Source organism: Pyricularia grisea, assembly GCF_004355905.1.
Source record: "Pyricularia grisea strain NI907 chromosome V map unlocalized Pyricularia_grisea_NI907_Scaffold_6, whole genome shotgun sequence".
Taxonomy (NCBI): Eukaryota; Fungi; Ascomycota; class Sordariomycetes; order Magnaporthales; family Pyriculariaceae; genus Pyricularia; species Pyricularia grisea.
The window spans coordinates 1551717-1568042 of record NW_022156719.1 but is presented as its reverse complement, the minus strand read 5'-3'; the positions used below and the strand labels follow the sequence as shown (position 1 = coordinate 1568042).

Genomic DNA, 16326 nt, shown 5'->3' with positions numbered 1-16326 from the left:
CCCGTCACCAATTATGCATACGACACTGCACTATGCATTGAACATGACGGTCTGAATGTCTCTTGCTAGGAATAGGACTGAGTACCACCGTGTATAGAAAATGCGTTAACGCTCAAAATTGAAACTGAACAGTGTGCAAAAGCGACAATGACGCCCTCACTCATCCCCATTCCTCTGCAAGCCCAGTGACAGATGCAGTAGATATCTAGGTGGGAGGCAGTGTGAAAAGAACACTGCAGAATATCCCATAATAGAGTGAAAAGAAAGAGGATGAAAGACTGAGATCAAAATGGAAGATCTGTACCATGAACCCCACCAAACTCCAAACAGCAAAAGTAGAACTATAGAAAGATGAGTGGAAAGTTACCGCAATTTCAAAGACAATGTATCTCGCTCCGACCTTGCCCAAGACTTGTGTTTCTATAATCTGCGTCCTCAACTAGTCTTTCGCCATGATATGACAGTCTCGCCAAGTTATATCAAACTACAATTTCGTACCGTAGAATGAATTTCGACTTGTACTCAACCTGGGCGAGGAGTTTCCTGTAGCAGGGGGCTTGAATCCTCGGTGGTCAATCACGTTGAGCCGTCCGAAATTCTCTGAACCACCTCTTCATTCGTCTTGCGACCAGATGCAGCTAGCGACGGCCAGCACTGGCAGACGACCCAATGTCCACGTTAAAGGTCCACTGGCCTGTTGGTCAATCGCAAGTGCGTTAGTGGGGGCTGACGAAAGGAGATATGACCAGGGTGGTGCTCTTACCATTTGCTAGATTCTCGGCTGTATCCTCGAGAAGAATGACTCGGCGCCGGTTGCAGTAAGCCGTCTTGTCCATTATGTCGACTTTTTGCTTAGAATCGGCCAGCTCTGCCACGGGCTTTTCAAACATCTCCGACAAAGCTTCGACCGCCATTTCGAGATCCTTCTGGTTGTCCTCGAATATCGTCGTAAGATGGTTGCGTGACAGGTAAAATGCAAAGGCATAAGTCCACTTAAGAGTCTGACGGCACGTTTGCAGTGCCTGTGACGCAGCCTCAAGATACTGAACCTCGATCCAAGACATGCCCGAGGCCGTCTGCAACATGGTCATCTTCTTTTCCGTCTTGTGGTAAATGTCCTTGTCGAGCCGGGCAGACTGTTCGTGGTTTGCGTATCGGTTGTAGTAGTGTAGGTAACGTTCAAGTGACAGCCTTGACTTGGCCTGGGCGTCCCTGGCATCCGTCCCACTCTTCTCCTCGAAACGGTTGCAATTGTACCAGCTCGTGCCGTGCTCAGACCAAATGCCCATACACATCCAGCAGAATTCATGCCTGCATTTCCTGCATGTCATGTGGTTGCAGCCGCCGTTCTTCTCTATGGTTGAGTTGCACTTGGGGCACTCCTTGGTGTTTGCACTGATCCAGTTGGCCGTCTCCGAGTCGTCTGCGCATTTCTTGAGCCACATCTTGACCAACTCGCATGGCGCCGGCTGGTGGTCGTTGAGGGTGCATCCGAAGCAGAATCGCATCTTGCAGTTGCACGTCACCGTCGGAACGACTCGGTGAAGGTCCTTCTTTTTGATAGAGCAATCGATAGCGTTTTGACAGTCGGGCCCGGGACACCACTTAAGTGTATCCTTATCCTCGACATAAGTCCGTTGTAGCAGCACGTGATACCGCTCTTTGAGTTCTGGAGTGACCAAAAGATCGAGCGATTTGGCGTCGATAATGCGGTGGCAGCCTTCACTGGGGCACTGGATACGCGCCGCCTCCCCTTCTTCCCTAATCTTTTGGGTCAGGTATTGACGGTAGCAGTCCACGCAGTATCGATGGCCACACTTCATAGCGAATGATTGTAAACCTTCTTCATCCTCGCAGCATATATCGCAGCAGAAACCAGGGATGACTTGTAGTTGGGGACCACCTCCAACATTTGGTCCCAGGCCGGCGACTTCCAGGACCTTCTTTCGGTTGTCCATGTACTCCTCGATTAGCCTCTCCCTGTTCCACCTGAAGTGCCTCAATAGGATGGCTGCATCCTCCTTCCGCATCTCCAAAATCATGTTAACCTCGTCGATTAAGTCATCCTGCTGCTTCCTCAGGTCCTCGGGGCTGTAGACGCTAAATGTGATGTCGTGTGCTGCTTTTCGCTTCGGGGGATCTTTGGCAAGGTCGACGTCGAGGTCTGCATCGAGTTCGGAGTCGAAATCTGGATGAGAAGTACTTTGTCAGCGCCACAGCTCAATATAGTCTGTGGAAGCCACTCAAAAGACCGGGAAAAAAGAGAGAGAGAGAAAATGATGGAAACAACAGCGGAAGTCAAAAACAAAAAGAAAGGAAAAAGAGAAAGAAAAAAAGCACCTTACCTTCTGCTCCCGACATGTCTTCATTATCACTCATGACGTCCTCGTCACCGCTAGATATGGCCGACATGAACTCGTCTTCGGAGTCCATCGTGTTTGGGGTCGGGGGAGCTGGTGGCCGAGTCACTAATGCTGCAGCTGAGATCCTCTTGTTCGGGGCGGATGAGGTCGACGGCTCGGCAGCCTTCCGCTTTCTGGTTGTGGGAGGAATGGTGAAGTACGGTTGGGGCGGCTCGTCGGGAAGGCTGACGAGCGCAGAAGATGGGTGGGAATCAAAGAGAGATTGTATATGGGGGATGGTGGTTTTTTGTTATGTTTGTTGGTTTCAGGAATATGACATGGAAGCGTGTTCCGTAGCAGCCTTTCGAGGAGGGTGGGGTTGTCTGGGCCGGAGGGCGGCGATGAATGGGTTCAGGGTTGAGTAAGGTGGTGACGTGAGGGCGCGTGAGCCAAAGTGGATTCGGTACAAACGGTTGGTAAGAGATTAGGACCAGACCAGCCAGGTAACAGGGGTGGTTTACAGTGCTGCGTGGCAAAGCTGTGGGCAGGTAGGTAGGTACTCGGGTGGTTTTCCTACGGTACTGATGACAAACGGCAGCCTTCAAGGAAACGAGGAAAGTTGACAAAAGTAAATCAAAACCTTCTCAATACAAGAAAGTTGAGAAAAATCTACAGCGCAAACAAATGTTCGAATAAAAAATAATAATAAAAAATACACTAAAGAGGTCTTTGCAGGAAGGCAGGAAAGATAAACACAAAAATTGCCGAGAGATGTTGGTTCAATTACCAGGTAGCGCAATTCAAAGGAAACAGGAGGGAAGCGAGCAGCCGAGCCTGCAGAACGATCAAGGCCATCTGGAAGGTGCTGCTTCATCAGATGGGCGACAGGGGCATTGAGGGCCTGCATCCACAGACTCCAGACGACACCAGAAGGGGCGTTGGGGTGATTGCAGCTTGCTGCCTAGCCTAGAGCACTGTGTAGTGTTGGCCAGCCACGCGGGAGATGGCAGGGTTAAACTGCTAGCTAACACTGTACTGTGTTAATGCCTTAGGTACCACCACCTGGTAGCCTTGTATGGTGTGGTGGTTGTATGTATCCTACCAAGCCTACGTCCGCGCTAAATGCATGCTTACAATAGCGTGAATAAATCAGTTTTGGACGTTTGTTCCAAGTTGACAATAAAACCGGGCTGTTCGCCGTTAAGATTTTGAAATCCCCTTTTAATATGTCCCCAAAGAACTACAAGTGATGTAATTAATTGGTCCGGTCTCTGGCTGTTACTACATACATACATAGTAGTGGGGCGCCGAATTATCCCAACACCAAACCGAAGTTCATGATTGATCCGTCCAATGCTTCGAAAGTGGATTCCAAACCTTCTACGCATCTAAGGACAAGTTGCGATCGCTTCACGTGACCACCACAATTGCTACCAAACTGATTTGCCCGAGATCGATCATCGAGACGAACACGAATCGAGTCCTTTGATTGTCCTTATATTCGGATTTCCTAAGGGCGAACGAGTAACCGAGAATCCTTCATATCCTACAGCAAATTATCCCAGAACCTTGTCGGCCATGGACACTGGTAGGGTTGAACCTCGTCAGTTTTTTATTTCGTCCCAAAAAGAAATTAGTGCAAGATTTGGTTCTGCAACGTGGCAGTCATGACTTGAGGACCCTAAAGACTTCGAAATACTACATACCGTTTGTTCCAGTGTTGTCCGGCTCTACGTGAGCCGACTTGACTCTGCCATTCTCAATGACGAGGGCGTAACGTTTGCTCCGATCGTTTCCAAAGATGGCCTTGCCGTCAAAGTCGAGGTCCAGGGTCTTGGTGAAGACTCCCTGGGGGTCTCCCAGGAAGCGGAACTGACGAGCAATCGTCAGCTTAGTCGTTCGGACATATTTGCCGCCATGGTGTTTGCACTTACCCCAGAGTCTCCAGCAGGGTCCATCTGCTCTGCCCACGCCTTCATGCTGTTGACAATTACCTCATTAGTTAGCCGCTATTATCGATTTTGGGTCCTTCCCGCCTGGCTACAGAAAGTACAGGGATATTGCAGACCCTATCAACACATCACGCAAGACGCAACTTACACGAAGGCGTCGTTGACCGAAACGACAAACACCTGGCCGACGTCCTTGATCTTGGGGTGCTTCATGTATGAAGGAATGTGGCTGGTCGAGCAAGCGCCCGAGAAGGCGGCCGGAACACCAATGATCAGGCCATTGTTGAGCGAAAACTCCTTGGCGATGTTGACCTTGTTGCCCGGGGAGCCCTCAACCAAACACTCCGCGTCCGGTAGAGGGTCGCCAACCTTGACGAATGCCGGGCGCGTCGTGTGGAAGCCTCGCCTGGCAGTCGTCCGTGCAGCCATGGCTGCTGCCGGCCTGAATGCTCTGAATGCCATTGTTTGGGTAAGTTTTTGGGTTTGTGTCAATTTAGATAAATGGCTTCAATGAGGAATCGAGAAGATGCGGTGGAGATGGACGTTTCTCGGATGTCGTTCACGATACTTTTGCAGCTCAAAGCTCAACCCATGTTCCAGCAAATCATGGTGACATCAGAGGCCAACGGGGCTGAAACAATGTGCGCATTGGGTTCTTTAGCACTGTACCATGCAGAGGGTTAGGGGCACTGCTTGTTGGTTTAGCTCACTTAGCACTTAACGTAGGTACGAAGTAGGCATGAGTAGAATCGAGCCCAAATAACCTTTAGCGACGCAAAGGAGTGTGGAACCAAGTTCAATCTCTGACTAGGCTGGAATACTATATTTAAGGCTTTCATCAACAACCCTAGTTTTCCTTCTAGTTGAACGCATGTTTGAGTGCGCTTGTGACGAGCCATTAAAGTCTCAACCTTTACACCTGTGAGGCTTTTCTTAGCAGCTTTTGTGCTCGTGAGATAACGTCCGCCTCTGGTCCCTGAGCCAGTTTGCCGTTGATAAGCACAATCTTGTCGCGGGATTTTAGGCCGTGAGTTATTGTCAGGTCCGACTTGGCAAGTCCAAGAGCCTGTATTTAACAGAAAGCAAGCAATCAGCCACGCACGCCTTTTTTTATTTGTTTTCGTTTTGTGATTGATAGTCAAAAGATGGCCTATATCGATCGTTACAGTACCTTGCTCAAAACTATGACCACAGCCTTGTTTGCCTCTCCTTCACGTGCCTGTGCAGACACACATAGCTCGACGGCATCGTCAGTTACGGCAGCCACTCCCTCGCGCGACTTGCTGGCTCCGGGTTTTACGTGACATTTTAACAGGAGGGTTGCTAGCGGCGATTTTTTAGTTGCCGCTACATATCGGATTGAACTCAGCTGCGACATGTTTGGTTTAATTTGGAACTCATAATCCGATTTTCGATGCCTCTCTATTGATGAGGGTGAAGTCAAAAAAAGGTTACTGGAACCACAAGGTGCGACCGACCACTCAACCATGTTCATAACCCAAACCCTTCAGGGTACAGTCAGCCCAAGTGTTTCTCTTCACTGCGTGACACCTTTCGTTATTCAAATCGTCAATCAACCAAACAATCTGCAGCAATCAAAAGTAAATGTGGTACTCATCTCCATTTTTCATTCACAATGGCGAAAATCACATATATTGCTACTGTTATCGGTGTGGGCGCGGTCTTATTTTTGGACCAAGCCAAGGTTGCCAACCACACTCAAGCATTTGGCCGTTCAGAGCTTGTTTCGTTGACTGCCGCCCCTCCTCTTGATTAGGAAGCTCCCGATGGACCCCTATGTCTGCCGAGAAGATAAAGATGCAGCTTTTTGATATGATTTTATGGGTTCTGTATAATTGTGACATATCATACGTTTGCCGGCGATAAAGGATCGCCTTGCAAGTGCGGGGAAACAAGACGTAACAGTTGCAGTTGTGGTCGCAGTTACAGTTGCAGAACCACCCCCCAACCATGCACATTTCCGAGTCTGGCGTTGCTGGCGTTGGACTGCGGCTTATTTGGGTCCCAACGCCGTCGCAGCTCCAGATAAAAGGATGTATTCCTCCCATCAAGCTCTGGTCATGGGCATAATTTCCAAGACTCCTTGCTACCCTCGGCTTTTCTGGAGGCTCCTGTTCCGTGTCACTCTCTTTTTTGGCTAGTCTAATTATCCCAAAGTTCACTTTTGAGTACAGTTTTCTAAAGCCATCGTTATGGCTATCATGCCTGAAGGTGGGCCAGATGGCATTACTCCAACTGAGATCGTTGCGAACAATCCTCCCGAAGAAATAAGTTCAAGTGATCCGGCTACCGATGACTCTGAAAAGGCACAGCAGAACCAAGCTACCTCAAGAAAAGAAAAGGAGAAGTCGGAAACAGGAGATGACATCGAGGTTGCATCTCAGCACGATTCCGTTTTGCAGGATGCTGCCAAAGTATACGTGCCCGCTGATAACGAGGAGTTCATCGATCCGCGTCTAAAAGACTATCCAGTCAAGCTTGTCGCCAAGACAGTCGATCTACACAACAATTTCGAGTAGGCCCTGCTAGTTAAGCCGTCTTTCAGGTGTCCTGGCTATGTTGGCTAACCATTTACTTTTTTGTCATTCTACGAGCAGCGAGCCAATCTTGACTTTTCGCTTCTGGGTTTTGTCTACATTCTGGGTTGTATGCGGCTGTGGAATCTCGAGTATGTACTATTTCAAGCCCTACTCGGCCATCCTTACCAGCTACGCCGTCCAGTTACTCTCGTGGGGTATGGGGGATGCCATGGCCAAGTACATTCCGGACTGGGGCTTCAAAATCCGCGGTAAACGATTTAGCCTCAACCCTGGTCCTTGGAATGCCAAAGAACATGGCTTGATAGTCGTGGCGTATTGGGGAAGTGTGAGTGACAGATCATCTATGCATCAAATGTCATTCAACCAGCTGCTTGTCTGACAAAACACTCAGTGTTATACTGCCTGGGGCCTCGGTCCCCTATCTGCTCTCGAGATGCACTACGGCCGTAGGATAAATGCTGGTTGGGGTATCATGTTTCTCCTTACTACACAGATGATTGGATACGGCAAGTGAAGTCTGAGCCTAGCAAGAAAGCAGCATTTTCACAGACCTAACATGTTGACACAGGTCTGGCTGGCATCTTCCGCGATATCCTCGTCCGTCCCCCAAAGCTATTTTATCCATCTACCCTTCCGAACGTGGCTCTATTCAATGCCATGCACAAGAACCCATCTGTTACGAGAAAGTCACTTAGGTTCTTTACATATGTGGCCGTCATTACTTTTATGTGGCAATGGGTACCCGGGGTCATGTTCCGTACGTGATTACTTTGCCCAGCATAGTATTTTGACAAGCACTGACTTTCGCTGCTAGCCATGCTCGGCTCCCTCCCGTTGCTTTGCTATATGGCACATGGACAGTGGAAGGGATGGGCCATGGGCTCAGGCTATTACGGGTTTGGAATGTTGGACATAACACTTGATTGGAACTATGCTAGCTTCTTTTCACCTCTTGTAAGTATGGCCAGCATTTTCCCTGGCCAAACTGAAGTTCGTCTACGCTCTCAGCTAACTAAAACAAACTTGTTTTCAACAAGTACACTCCATTATGGTCTACTGCCTCACAGGTCCTGGGCGCTGTCTTGACCTGCTGGTTCATATATCCCATCATGTACTTTGGCAACTCCCTCGACGCCCTGAACTACCCGCCCATGTCATCAGGAACATTTGACACCACAGGCGCCCGGTACAACGTCAGTCGCGTTCTCAACAGTGACTATACGCTTGACCAAGCCGCTATGGATGCCTACTCAGAGCCTCGCTGGTCGCCCTCTTACGCTATGTATTTCTTCTGGGGTTTCGCCGCCTCAGCCGGCGCTCTCCTCTACGCTATCCTTTGGTACGGCAAGGAATCCTACATCGCAGTCAAGGATTCATGGAAGGGCAGGGATAATGACTACAACGACCCGTACCTCCGCCTCATGAGCCGCTGCCCGAGGGTGCCGCACTGGTGGTACCTGACATTGCTGGCTGTTTGCTTCGCCCTCTCTCTGGGCACTATATACGGCGCCGGGTTGGGTCTCCCGTGGTGGGGTTTTGTTCTGATCGTCGTAGTCTCGACCATCTGCACTTTCCCCAACGGTATTCTATGGGGTGTGGCCAACATCCAGGTCGGCATGGCCTTTCTCTCCGAGCTTCTCGCCGGAGCCCTGTTTCCGGGGAATCCGAGCGCAGTCCTGACGTGCATGGTGTACGGCAGGCAGATTCTTTCCCAGGTTAGTCTCTTTCGTGTTGCTCATCCATCAAAATGTGTGCCAGACCAGTCTAATATATCTCTTTTGCCCCTTTTGTCTTCAAGAACCTCAACCTCATCTCCGACTACAAGTTCGGTTTCTACATGAAGATCCCCGAAAAGGAAATGTTCATCGGCCAAGTCTGGGGCACACTATTGGGCCCGTTTATCAACTACGGAGTCATGCGCGTCGTCATAGACCAGATCGGCGTCGATGTTCTCACCGGCGTGGTCAAGTCCGATTCCTGGCTTGCTCTGAAGACGCGCAACTTTTATAGGTAAGCAAACATCTCGGTGTTATGCCTACAAAATCTCTGCCACACATCACAGCTAACTTCCAGCCCTTCCCCTCCGCCCTCAGTCTATCCGTCCTCTGGGGTATCCTGGGCCCCAAGGTGTTCTTCTCCAGCGAATCCGACTATGCCTGGATCTACTGGGCCTTCCTAATCGGCCCGGCCCTGGTCCTCATGGTATACATGGTCCACCGCTGGCGCCCGTCGTGGGATATGGAAAAGATATGCAATCGTAAGTACTTTTTTCTTTCAACTGTTCTCCCACCTTCATCTCGCCCGCTTCATCTCAACCCCTGACATAACTAACAAACCACAGCCGTCGTAATAATGCACGGCGCAACCTGGTTCCCTGTCTACCAGACCACAAACCTCATGACCTCGGCCCTTGTCGCCTTTTTCTTCATGGGCTACATGTTCCGCTACCGCCCAGTCTGGTTCCGAAAGTACAACTACCTGCTGGGCGTCGGCCTCGACTGCGGTACTCAGCTCTGCCAGACCGTCATTATGCTAGGGCTCGACCTTTCGGGCTCCGAATTCCCCAATTGGTGGGGCAAGGATGTATGTCTTTTTGGGGGTGGGGTTATTGGTGCTCTTGTTCATTCCGTGCTACAACAACTCTTACTGACTTTTTATCGTAGCTCGAATACGTAGAACGTTGCTTCCCACCGGCTGATTTACCCCCGAATGCTCTGAATTGAGTACACAAGCACACTGGCAACTGAAGGGAAAAGCTGATGACCTTTGCCGTGCCCTTTTCCCTGTGTCCTTGATTACGACTGTCTTCGCCGCCATGGCCGCCGCGGTGCAAACCTCAGCCCACCAAGCTCGTTCTCTGCTATCCAACGACGTGTCCTGGAGTCCTGGAACTAAACAAAAGTTCCTTTTCATAGGGACGACATTCCTCTTCGAACCTGCAAAGCCCAAACGCTCATGATTGCGTTGGGTGCCCCCAAACCGTGTGCTTGTGCGAAGGGGGGGAATATGGTTTTCGGATATGGAAAACAAAATAGTGGTCAGTTGTAGGGAAATTCCCATTGCTCGTTTTCTTTTTAAAACCTCTGGTGTACTGTGACAGGTCAATTGTGAAAGGAGGGCGTGTGCAAATGTCAGCTTGATACAGAAAACCCTTTTTCTTCTTCTTCTTTTTTTTCAAATAGCAAAAGTAGCAGCATAGGTGGTATATATATAATCACTGACTCGCAGGAATTCTCCCCGTGGCAACTACTTTTGACGAGAGATACTGAAGCCTGGAGACTGGCATCTAAATCCTCGTCTGTATCACCAACTTTAGAAGACGCACTCTCTCGAATCCCGCTCCTGTCGTGGTGAACGGTTGGCCGCCCGTGGGGAGAGCGCACGTGCCATGATGTCCATATCCATTTTGAGGCTTCATCACGCTGCGTTGACGGACAGTTGAGTGGTCATTAACAACAAATAAAACACAGTATATAACTTGAAACAAAGAGATAAAAGCGGTCAAGGCCACGTTGAAATGAACCACTCGACCTAGGTAGATATATCTAATGACAAAAGACGACCAACGAAAGACGATGATGGAAAAGGCTACCGAGTTGAGGTAGGCCATGGCGCTCGCCCCTGCCAAGGATGCCCATGAGGTACATGCATGTAGAGGACTACTTATGTCCCGGTTGTCGCTTACTTTAGATATGTACCAGTCTTCACCAGGATTTCTTGCTGGCAGTGGCCAGGATAGGTTGCAATTTCTAACGCTATGGTATCGTCGTTCCATTTCCCGAGGGCCCTGGAGCGTCAAAGATCCCTCAAGTACTACCTAGATAAAAATAAACAAACAAAAACATTCGTACAGCAGCCGTAAGTGGGCAAATATCGCAAAACGTGTGGAGATCTTACAACACATGAATGTAAAAACAGTCGGAATTGAAAGCAAAGAACACTTCTATATAAACAAATCCTCCATCAAAATTCTAGCCTTCTAGACCCAAAAGTACCATTTACAAAAAGAATCGAAAGAGACAAAAAAAGAAGGATTTCTTCAACAAAAGAGAAGCATGAAATGCAATACGACCTCGGTCGACGATTAGTACCAGTAAAAAAAGTCCTGACAGGGCTGCCTGCCACTAAGAAGATGCCTCCATCGGTGCGTGGAACGAGCCGTGATGGCGGGGTTGTATAGCATATGTGACTGAGAAAAGAACAAGGAGAATTGAAGTAACAAACAAAAAAAAAAAAAGATGAGAATGGGGTATTATGGATAGAACAAAAAGAGAATAAAAACAAAAGGCCAAAGTCGCACACATCGTTTCAACGCTTTTTTTTTTTATTCAACAATGCCCCAGTTCTTCTCAACGTGGTCATCGGGCGCACCAGCCGCCTTCCACTTGTCGTTGTTTGGCGACATGAGGATCAGCTCTCCGGGCTTCCCGCCGAGCTTTTCCTTGATATCCTTGAGCACCCTCTTCTGGTTGGCGACCGAGGCCCTGCCGTGGAGAGGGGAGGCCGGGTTCCTGTCGGCGTCGCCGTCCCTGGTCGGCCAGCCCGTCTCGGTGATGTGGATGCGCTTGTTCTTCTTGAACGTGTCCCTCATCTTCTTGACCATGTCCAGCATGAACTGGCCCGCCTTTTCGGTGCCGTGGTTCTCGTCAAAGTAGGGGTGGAAGTTGACGGTGCAGTAGTCGGAATCGTCGCATAGCGATGGGTTCTCCAGCGCGTGCCACCAGACCTCGTTCAGGACCACCTTGGCGTGCTTGACCTTGTCCGGGTGGTATCCAGCCTTCTTCAGCGCCTCTCGGCCTTCAGCCAGCTTGGCGAGGATTTGTCCAGCGCTGGCCTTGTTCTTCGGGTCCAGCTTCAGTTCGAGCATGTACTCGTTGCCAATGGCGACCGTGTCAACCATGCTCCAGTCCCCCTTGACCTGGTCCGCAATCATCTTGATCTCGTCGGCAACGGGAAACTTGGGGCGAGTACCGAGAAAGAGCTGCATGTCGTGCTTCTTGGCAGCTGCAAGGGTGTTCTTGACCTGATCGCAGTCTGCGCTGTACAGACGAATAAAGGAGTAAGACTTGGTGAACTTGGCAACGTCCTTGGCGATTTCATCGGCAGTCTTGCAACCTCCCTCGTCACGTATGGCCGAATAGGAAACTCCTGGCTTTGGTTTCTTGAACAAGCTAAGAAACTCAAACCGCCGAGAAAACTGAGATCCATGGATCAGTCGAGGGTAGAGAGCAGCGGTATCAGCTTGCCTCTTGTTGTAGCGTAGAATCTGGCCTTCGCTCATGTTGCTGACCGGGATGCGGTCCAAGTCATCATTGGGCTCTGTGGGAAGGCCAGCTGTCAGGCCTAACAGCGACACAATGGCCGCGGAGAAGAGACAGATCCTCATATTGAGAAATAAGTCAAGTGTTATTTCTTGACTATAGTAGGAGATAAAAGAAGGAATGTATAGAGGCAGGCTAAGTTGAGAAAGTTAGCTTTCAGGAGGCATGAGGAAACATGAGAGTAGATGAAGGCGGGAAAGACTGTTGAATAATACAGCCCAACCTGATACTCTGTCAAGTGAAAAACACTCAGGAGGTATTTTGAACGGCTTTGGAATGTAGAAGGGGGTGGTCTTACCTTGAATCACTAGCAACAAGGGCCGTGGTGTCGTATTTCGAAACTAACGTCAGCCAAGGGAGTGTGGGTGTCTCATGCACAAATTCCAACAAGTACTCGAGATAGAGGAGATAGATAGTACAAGATAAAACTAGACAGTAGGAATTTGAAATAACAAGGAAATCTGTTTTGTCAAGTGATCGTAAAACAAAAAGACATGAATGGCCATTAAACACGACCGACCAAACTTGCTATTATACACATTTGGCCGTGTTGAGTGCGCAGTAAGCAATGGGCAACTACACCCCCTTTGGGTTCAGCCCTCCAACAAAAGAAAGTAGCGTGAGACTTAGACGGCCGCCCAAACAAACATGGGTGATCGGGTAACCTCTCCACTCCCACACAGCTGGACCCCCCGTTACTCCGACAGGATTACTGAAAAAGGAGCCGCCAATGTATTATTATTGTTATTTTCTGCCGTGTACACACACTTTGTACGGAGTAAGAAGTGAGCAAAAGGGGGCATATTTCGGCTTTTAGATGATCTAAAAAGCGCCAAAAAATTACTTGCGCCCGTCTTGGCAAAAGTTGCAGACACAAACATACACACACTCACACGGCCGAAGGTCCCAGTAACGGAAGTTTTTGCTGCTGGATCAAGATATTCGGGGCAGGAGAAAGGCGGGGCCCAAATCTCGGCGGTTTTGGAACAAAAGCCATCTGCCACTCACACAAACTTGCAGAGTCAGCTCAGTCCAAAAAATCGCGACGGTGAACTACAACGAAACGCGTTAGAAAAATAAAAAAAAATAAAAAGGTTCAATGAAGACCGATACATGTCTGCCGCGTGAGCCTCTCTGGGGAAACCCCCCAAACAAAAGGCAAGACAACCTCCGATAAACCTCGTCGATCATCGAAAACGGCTCGGCAAGAGGGAAAAAAAAAACGTGCAGGGCATTTGGGGAAAGACAATGACCGCGTCGATCGTCAAGTAGTGAACGCTATAACGGTTAGATTCAGGTACGGTACCTGAGCTAGTCATCAATTGATCGACTTTGATGGCCCACTGCAGGCTGCAGGGGTGCCAGTGATCTGAAAGCCACTGATCACGTCAAGTATTGACCAAAGCCCAGTGGGATTACTGTGGAATTTTAGTGGGTGATAAGAATCATGCGAATTTGGCAAAAGCAATGACGGCTGGCTGATCGTGGAACAGGCAGAAGAAATAAGAATCCATCCCAACTCACGTGATATGTAACTCGGGCTGCACCAACGTAGTAAGCAGCTATGATGTTAGGCTTGGCGCTGGAGTCAGCCAAGTGACCATATGGTATTTATTGGATGGATAATACAGTACAATCTGGGCTCAATTCTTTTACACAGATTGGCTATATTTTCTTGGATGCAAACGCCAGCCTTTCGCTTGAGGTGGCTCACCATACCCAAAAAAAAAAAAAAAAAAAAAAAAAAAAAAAAAAAAAAAGAAAAGAAAAGCTCGGAGGTGAATTAAACTACAACAGGCAAGTATTGTATATGTATCATTAGGTATTTACCCGTGACCGCTGGCTAGCATGCTAGCCAGCCTGTACTCTAAATGTTTTCTATAAAACCAACCAAAAATCGTGGCCGAGTACTGCGAAAATGGATCTACCAACTTTCTCCTGTCGTGCACGTATCAATTAAAAAGGGGCAATAGCATGGAAACCAAGAAGAAACAAAACAGAATAGTAAAAAAGGATCTTTAAAAAAACCACTAAGCAGCCGCAGTCGCCGGCGAAAGCTTGGCGTTGCTCTTCATCACCTTGGTGATGGCATGGCGAATCGTGGTCCCAGCCCGTTCAATGTCCTTTTTGGACAGGCCAGAAGTGACACAGACCTTGAGCGCCGGTTGGATGGTGATGTTTTCCTTGGGTCCGATGGTGTTGATTACCGGCTGGATTTTGAGACGCGTGATCCAGACACCGTTGGCTAGTGACTGAATATACCAGTAAACGGTTCACGTTAGACAAATCCATTAGACAATAAAAAGGTAGGAAAAAGAAAAGTAAAAACATGATAGTAGACAATAGATATATGCATACCTCGTCAACACACTCCTGCAAGAGCCTGTTCTGGTCATCAGCAGTAAGCCGCCTTGACGCAATCACCTCAGGCTTGAGCTGAAGCAGCAAGATCGGGTTGTCCGTGGAGCTGGTGCAAAAAACCCAGTCTGAGCGAGGGTCGAGCTGCGCCCGCAGCGCCTTGATGTTCTCGCGACACTGCGACAGGATCTCGGGGTTCGACTGCAAGAGGTTCAGCGTCTCGCTGGCCGTCACGGCCGTCATGGCCGGCAGCGCCGCCGAGAATGTGTAGGCCGTCGACATGATGCGCTGGTGCTCCACGACGTCCCGCGAGCCTGCACAGAACCCACCACCAGCACACAGGGGCCCCGCCATCGAGCCCACGATCATGTCAACTTGCGTCGGGTCCACATTCTGCGCCTCAGTAAGTCCGCGTCCGGTGCGACCCAACACGCCAAACGACCACGTCTCATCCAGTATCAGGCGGAACTTGTATTTTTCCTTGAGCTCAATCTATTTTTGCCACGTTCAAGTAGCGCACTGTTAGTCAAGACCTCCCCCGTCATGTTTTCATCGATATCGGACACGCAAGCAAAGGTCTGCCAACGTACCAGCTTCGGGAGGTCAGCAATATCTCCAAGCAGCTCAGACAGCGCCTCGATGACGACGAAACGCCTCGTCAGCTTCTTGTTCTTGGCCTGCTCCTTGGCTACCTTTGCCATGGCCGCCTCCAGCTCCTCCATGTCTCCATGGCCATGCCAACGGATGCTGCTCCTCGAAAGCTCCAATCCCTTGCGGATGGAGTAGTTGGCCATGCGATCCGCGATGATAACGTCTCCACGCTTGCAAAACGAAGGGATCACACTCGTGACGGCCGAGAAGGCGTGAGCATAGATGATGCAGCCCTCGGTGCCAATGTAGGCCGCAATGTCCGCCTCTGTCTTCATGTGAACATCCTGGGTGCCGTAGAACTGCGGCGGGCCGCAAGGACCCACGCCGTAGGTCCTCAAGGTCTGGATGGCCTTCTCTTTGATCTGTTCGTTGGCATTGAAATTGTAGTAGTTGTACGTCGAGAGGTTCGTCACCGTGCGTCCGCTCGCGAGCTTCGTCTTGGGCCCTGTCGGTCCGACTATCACGGGCAGCTTCTCGGCCTCGGCCTCCTCCTGCGCCGTTCTTGGTGGAACAAGCGGCTCGGGTGTCCAGTCTTCGACCAGTTCGTCGATTTCCTGCAATTAAAAGAAGCCACCTGGTCAGCTCAGGTTGGGCACCTAGTGTGAGTGGGGACAACGACGTACATCCTCGCGCAGCTTGATAAAGTTCTGCTTGTGAGTGGAGTAGGATGGTGCCATCAGGTACCGGATGAAAAACACAACGAGGATCAGCTCAATGGCGGAGCGGACTGGGTCGTTCTGGTAGCTGGACTTGACATAGCGAATCAGGACGGCCGAGCCCGGCACCCTCTGGAATGCATGCGATGCCTCTTCCAACCATAGGGTCAATTTGCTCTGCAGCTCGTGAAGATCCATGATGGCGGCGAACGGCGGCGGCTGCGGAGGCGGCGGGTTGGGTCGAGAGACGTTGCCTTTGCGCAAACGGCCTTGTTGTCGGCTCGGAAAGAGGTACTGTACTACAAGAAAAACTAACCCACACAAGGTTGCGTACGTGCGTGTTTGACGTTGTCTTTTTTTAGGTGGTGGGTTGTGGCTGGCTTGGTTTGACCGGAAAAAATCCAAGGGTCCATTGCACAACGGGGGACTCTGGGGAAAAAAAAAAAAAAAAAAAAAAAAAAAAAAAACAGCTTACAAACTAGGGC

General features: G+C 49.7%; 6 protein-coding genes across 6 annotated transcripts; 1 reads left to right on the top strand and 5 right to left on the bottom strand.

Moving 5' to 3' along the window:
- Positions 1 to 45: 45 nt before the first annotated feature.
- On the bottom strand, positions 46 to 2745 carry PgNI_08419 (uncharacterized protein). The gene is made up of 3 exons (XM_031128416.1): positions 2346 to 2745; positions 764 to 2188; positions 46 to 694 (listed from the first exon to the last, which is right to left on the bottom strand). Exons 1-3 carry the CDS (start codon positions 2431 to 2433, stop codon positions 639 to 641), a joined length of 1569 nt encoding a protein of 522 aa, XP_030978721.1. The 5' UTR covers positions 2434 to 2745; the 3' UTR covers positions 46 to 638.
- Positions 2746 to 3555: 810 nt separating this feature from the next.
- PgNI_08418 (uncharacterized protein) lies at positions 3556 to 4915 on the bottom strand. The gene is made up of 4 exons (XM_031128415.1): positions 4443 to 4915; positions 4277 to 4322; positions 4049 to 4214; positions 3556 to 3927 (listed from the first exon to the last, which is right to left on the bottom strand). The coding sequence occupies exons 1-4, from the start codon at positions 4754 to 4756 to the stop codon at positions 3899 to 3901; spliced, it is 555 nt and encodes a 184-aa protein (XP_030978720.1). The 5' UTR covers positions 4757 to 4915; the 3' UTR covers positions 3556 to 3898.
- A 64-nt stretch (positions 4916 to 4979) lies between these two features.
- Positions 4980 to 5886, bottom strand: PgNI_08417 (uncharacterized protein). The gene is made up of 2 exons (XM_031128414.1): positions 5466 to 5886; positions 4980 to 5360 (listed from the first exon to the last, which is right to left on the bottom strand). The coding sequence occupies exons 1-2, from the start codon at positions 5787 to 5789 to the stop codon at positions 5208 to 5210; spliced, it is 477 nt and encodes a 158-aa protein (XP_030978788.1). The 5' UTR covers positions 5790 to 5886; the 3' UTR covers positions 4980 to 5207.
- A 621-nt stretch (positions 5887 to 6507) lies between these two features.
- On the top strand, positions 6508 to 10053 carry PgNI_08416 (uncharacterized protein; the record flags this gene model as incomplete). The annotated part of the gene is made up of 10 exons (XM_031128413.1): positions 6508 to 6830; positions 6913 to 7180; positions 7247 to 7322; positions 7424 to 7612; positions 7670 to 7809; positions 7893 to 8570; positions 8654 to 8865; positions 8949 to 9112; positions 9197 to 9438; positions 9519 to 10053. 10 exons carry the CDS (start codon positions 6508 to 6510, stop codon positions 9576 to 9578), a joined length of 2352 nt encoding a protein of 783 aa, XP_030978787.1. The 3' UTR covers positions 9579 to 10053.
- Positions 10054 to 11179: 1126 nt separating this feature from the next.
- PgNI_08415 (uncharacterized protein) lies at positions 11180 to 12241 on the bottom strand (the record flags this gene model as incomplete). Its single annotated transcript, XM_031128412.1, has 1 exon — positions 11180 to 12241. One exon carries the CDS (start codon positions 12239 to 12241, stop codon positions 11180 to 11182), a length of 1062 nt encoding a protein of 353 aa, XP_030978567.1.
- A 1707-nt stretch (positions 12242 to 13948) lies between these two features.
- PgNI_08414 (uncharacterized protein) lies at positions 13949 to 16264 on the bottom strand. Its single transcript, XM_031128411.1, has 4 exons — positions 15809 to 16264; positions 15125 to 15739; positions 14535 to 15026; positions 13949 to 14428 (listed from the first exon to the last, which is right to left on the bottom strand). The coding sequence occupies exons 1-4, from the start codon at positions 16037 to 16039 to the stop codon at positions 14207 to 14209; spliced, it is 1560 nt and encodes a 519-aa protein (XP_030978566.1). The 5' UTR covers positions 16040 to 16264; the 3' UTR covers positions 13949 to 14206.
- Positions 16265 to 16326: the final 62 nt, after the last annotated feature.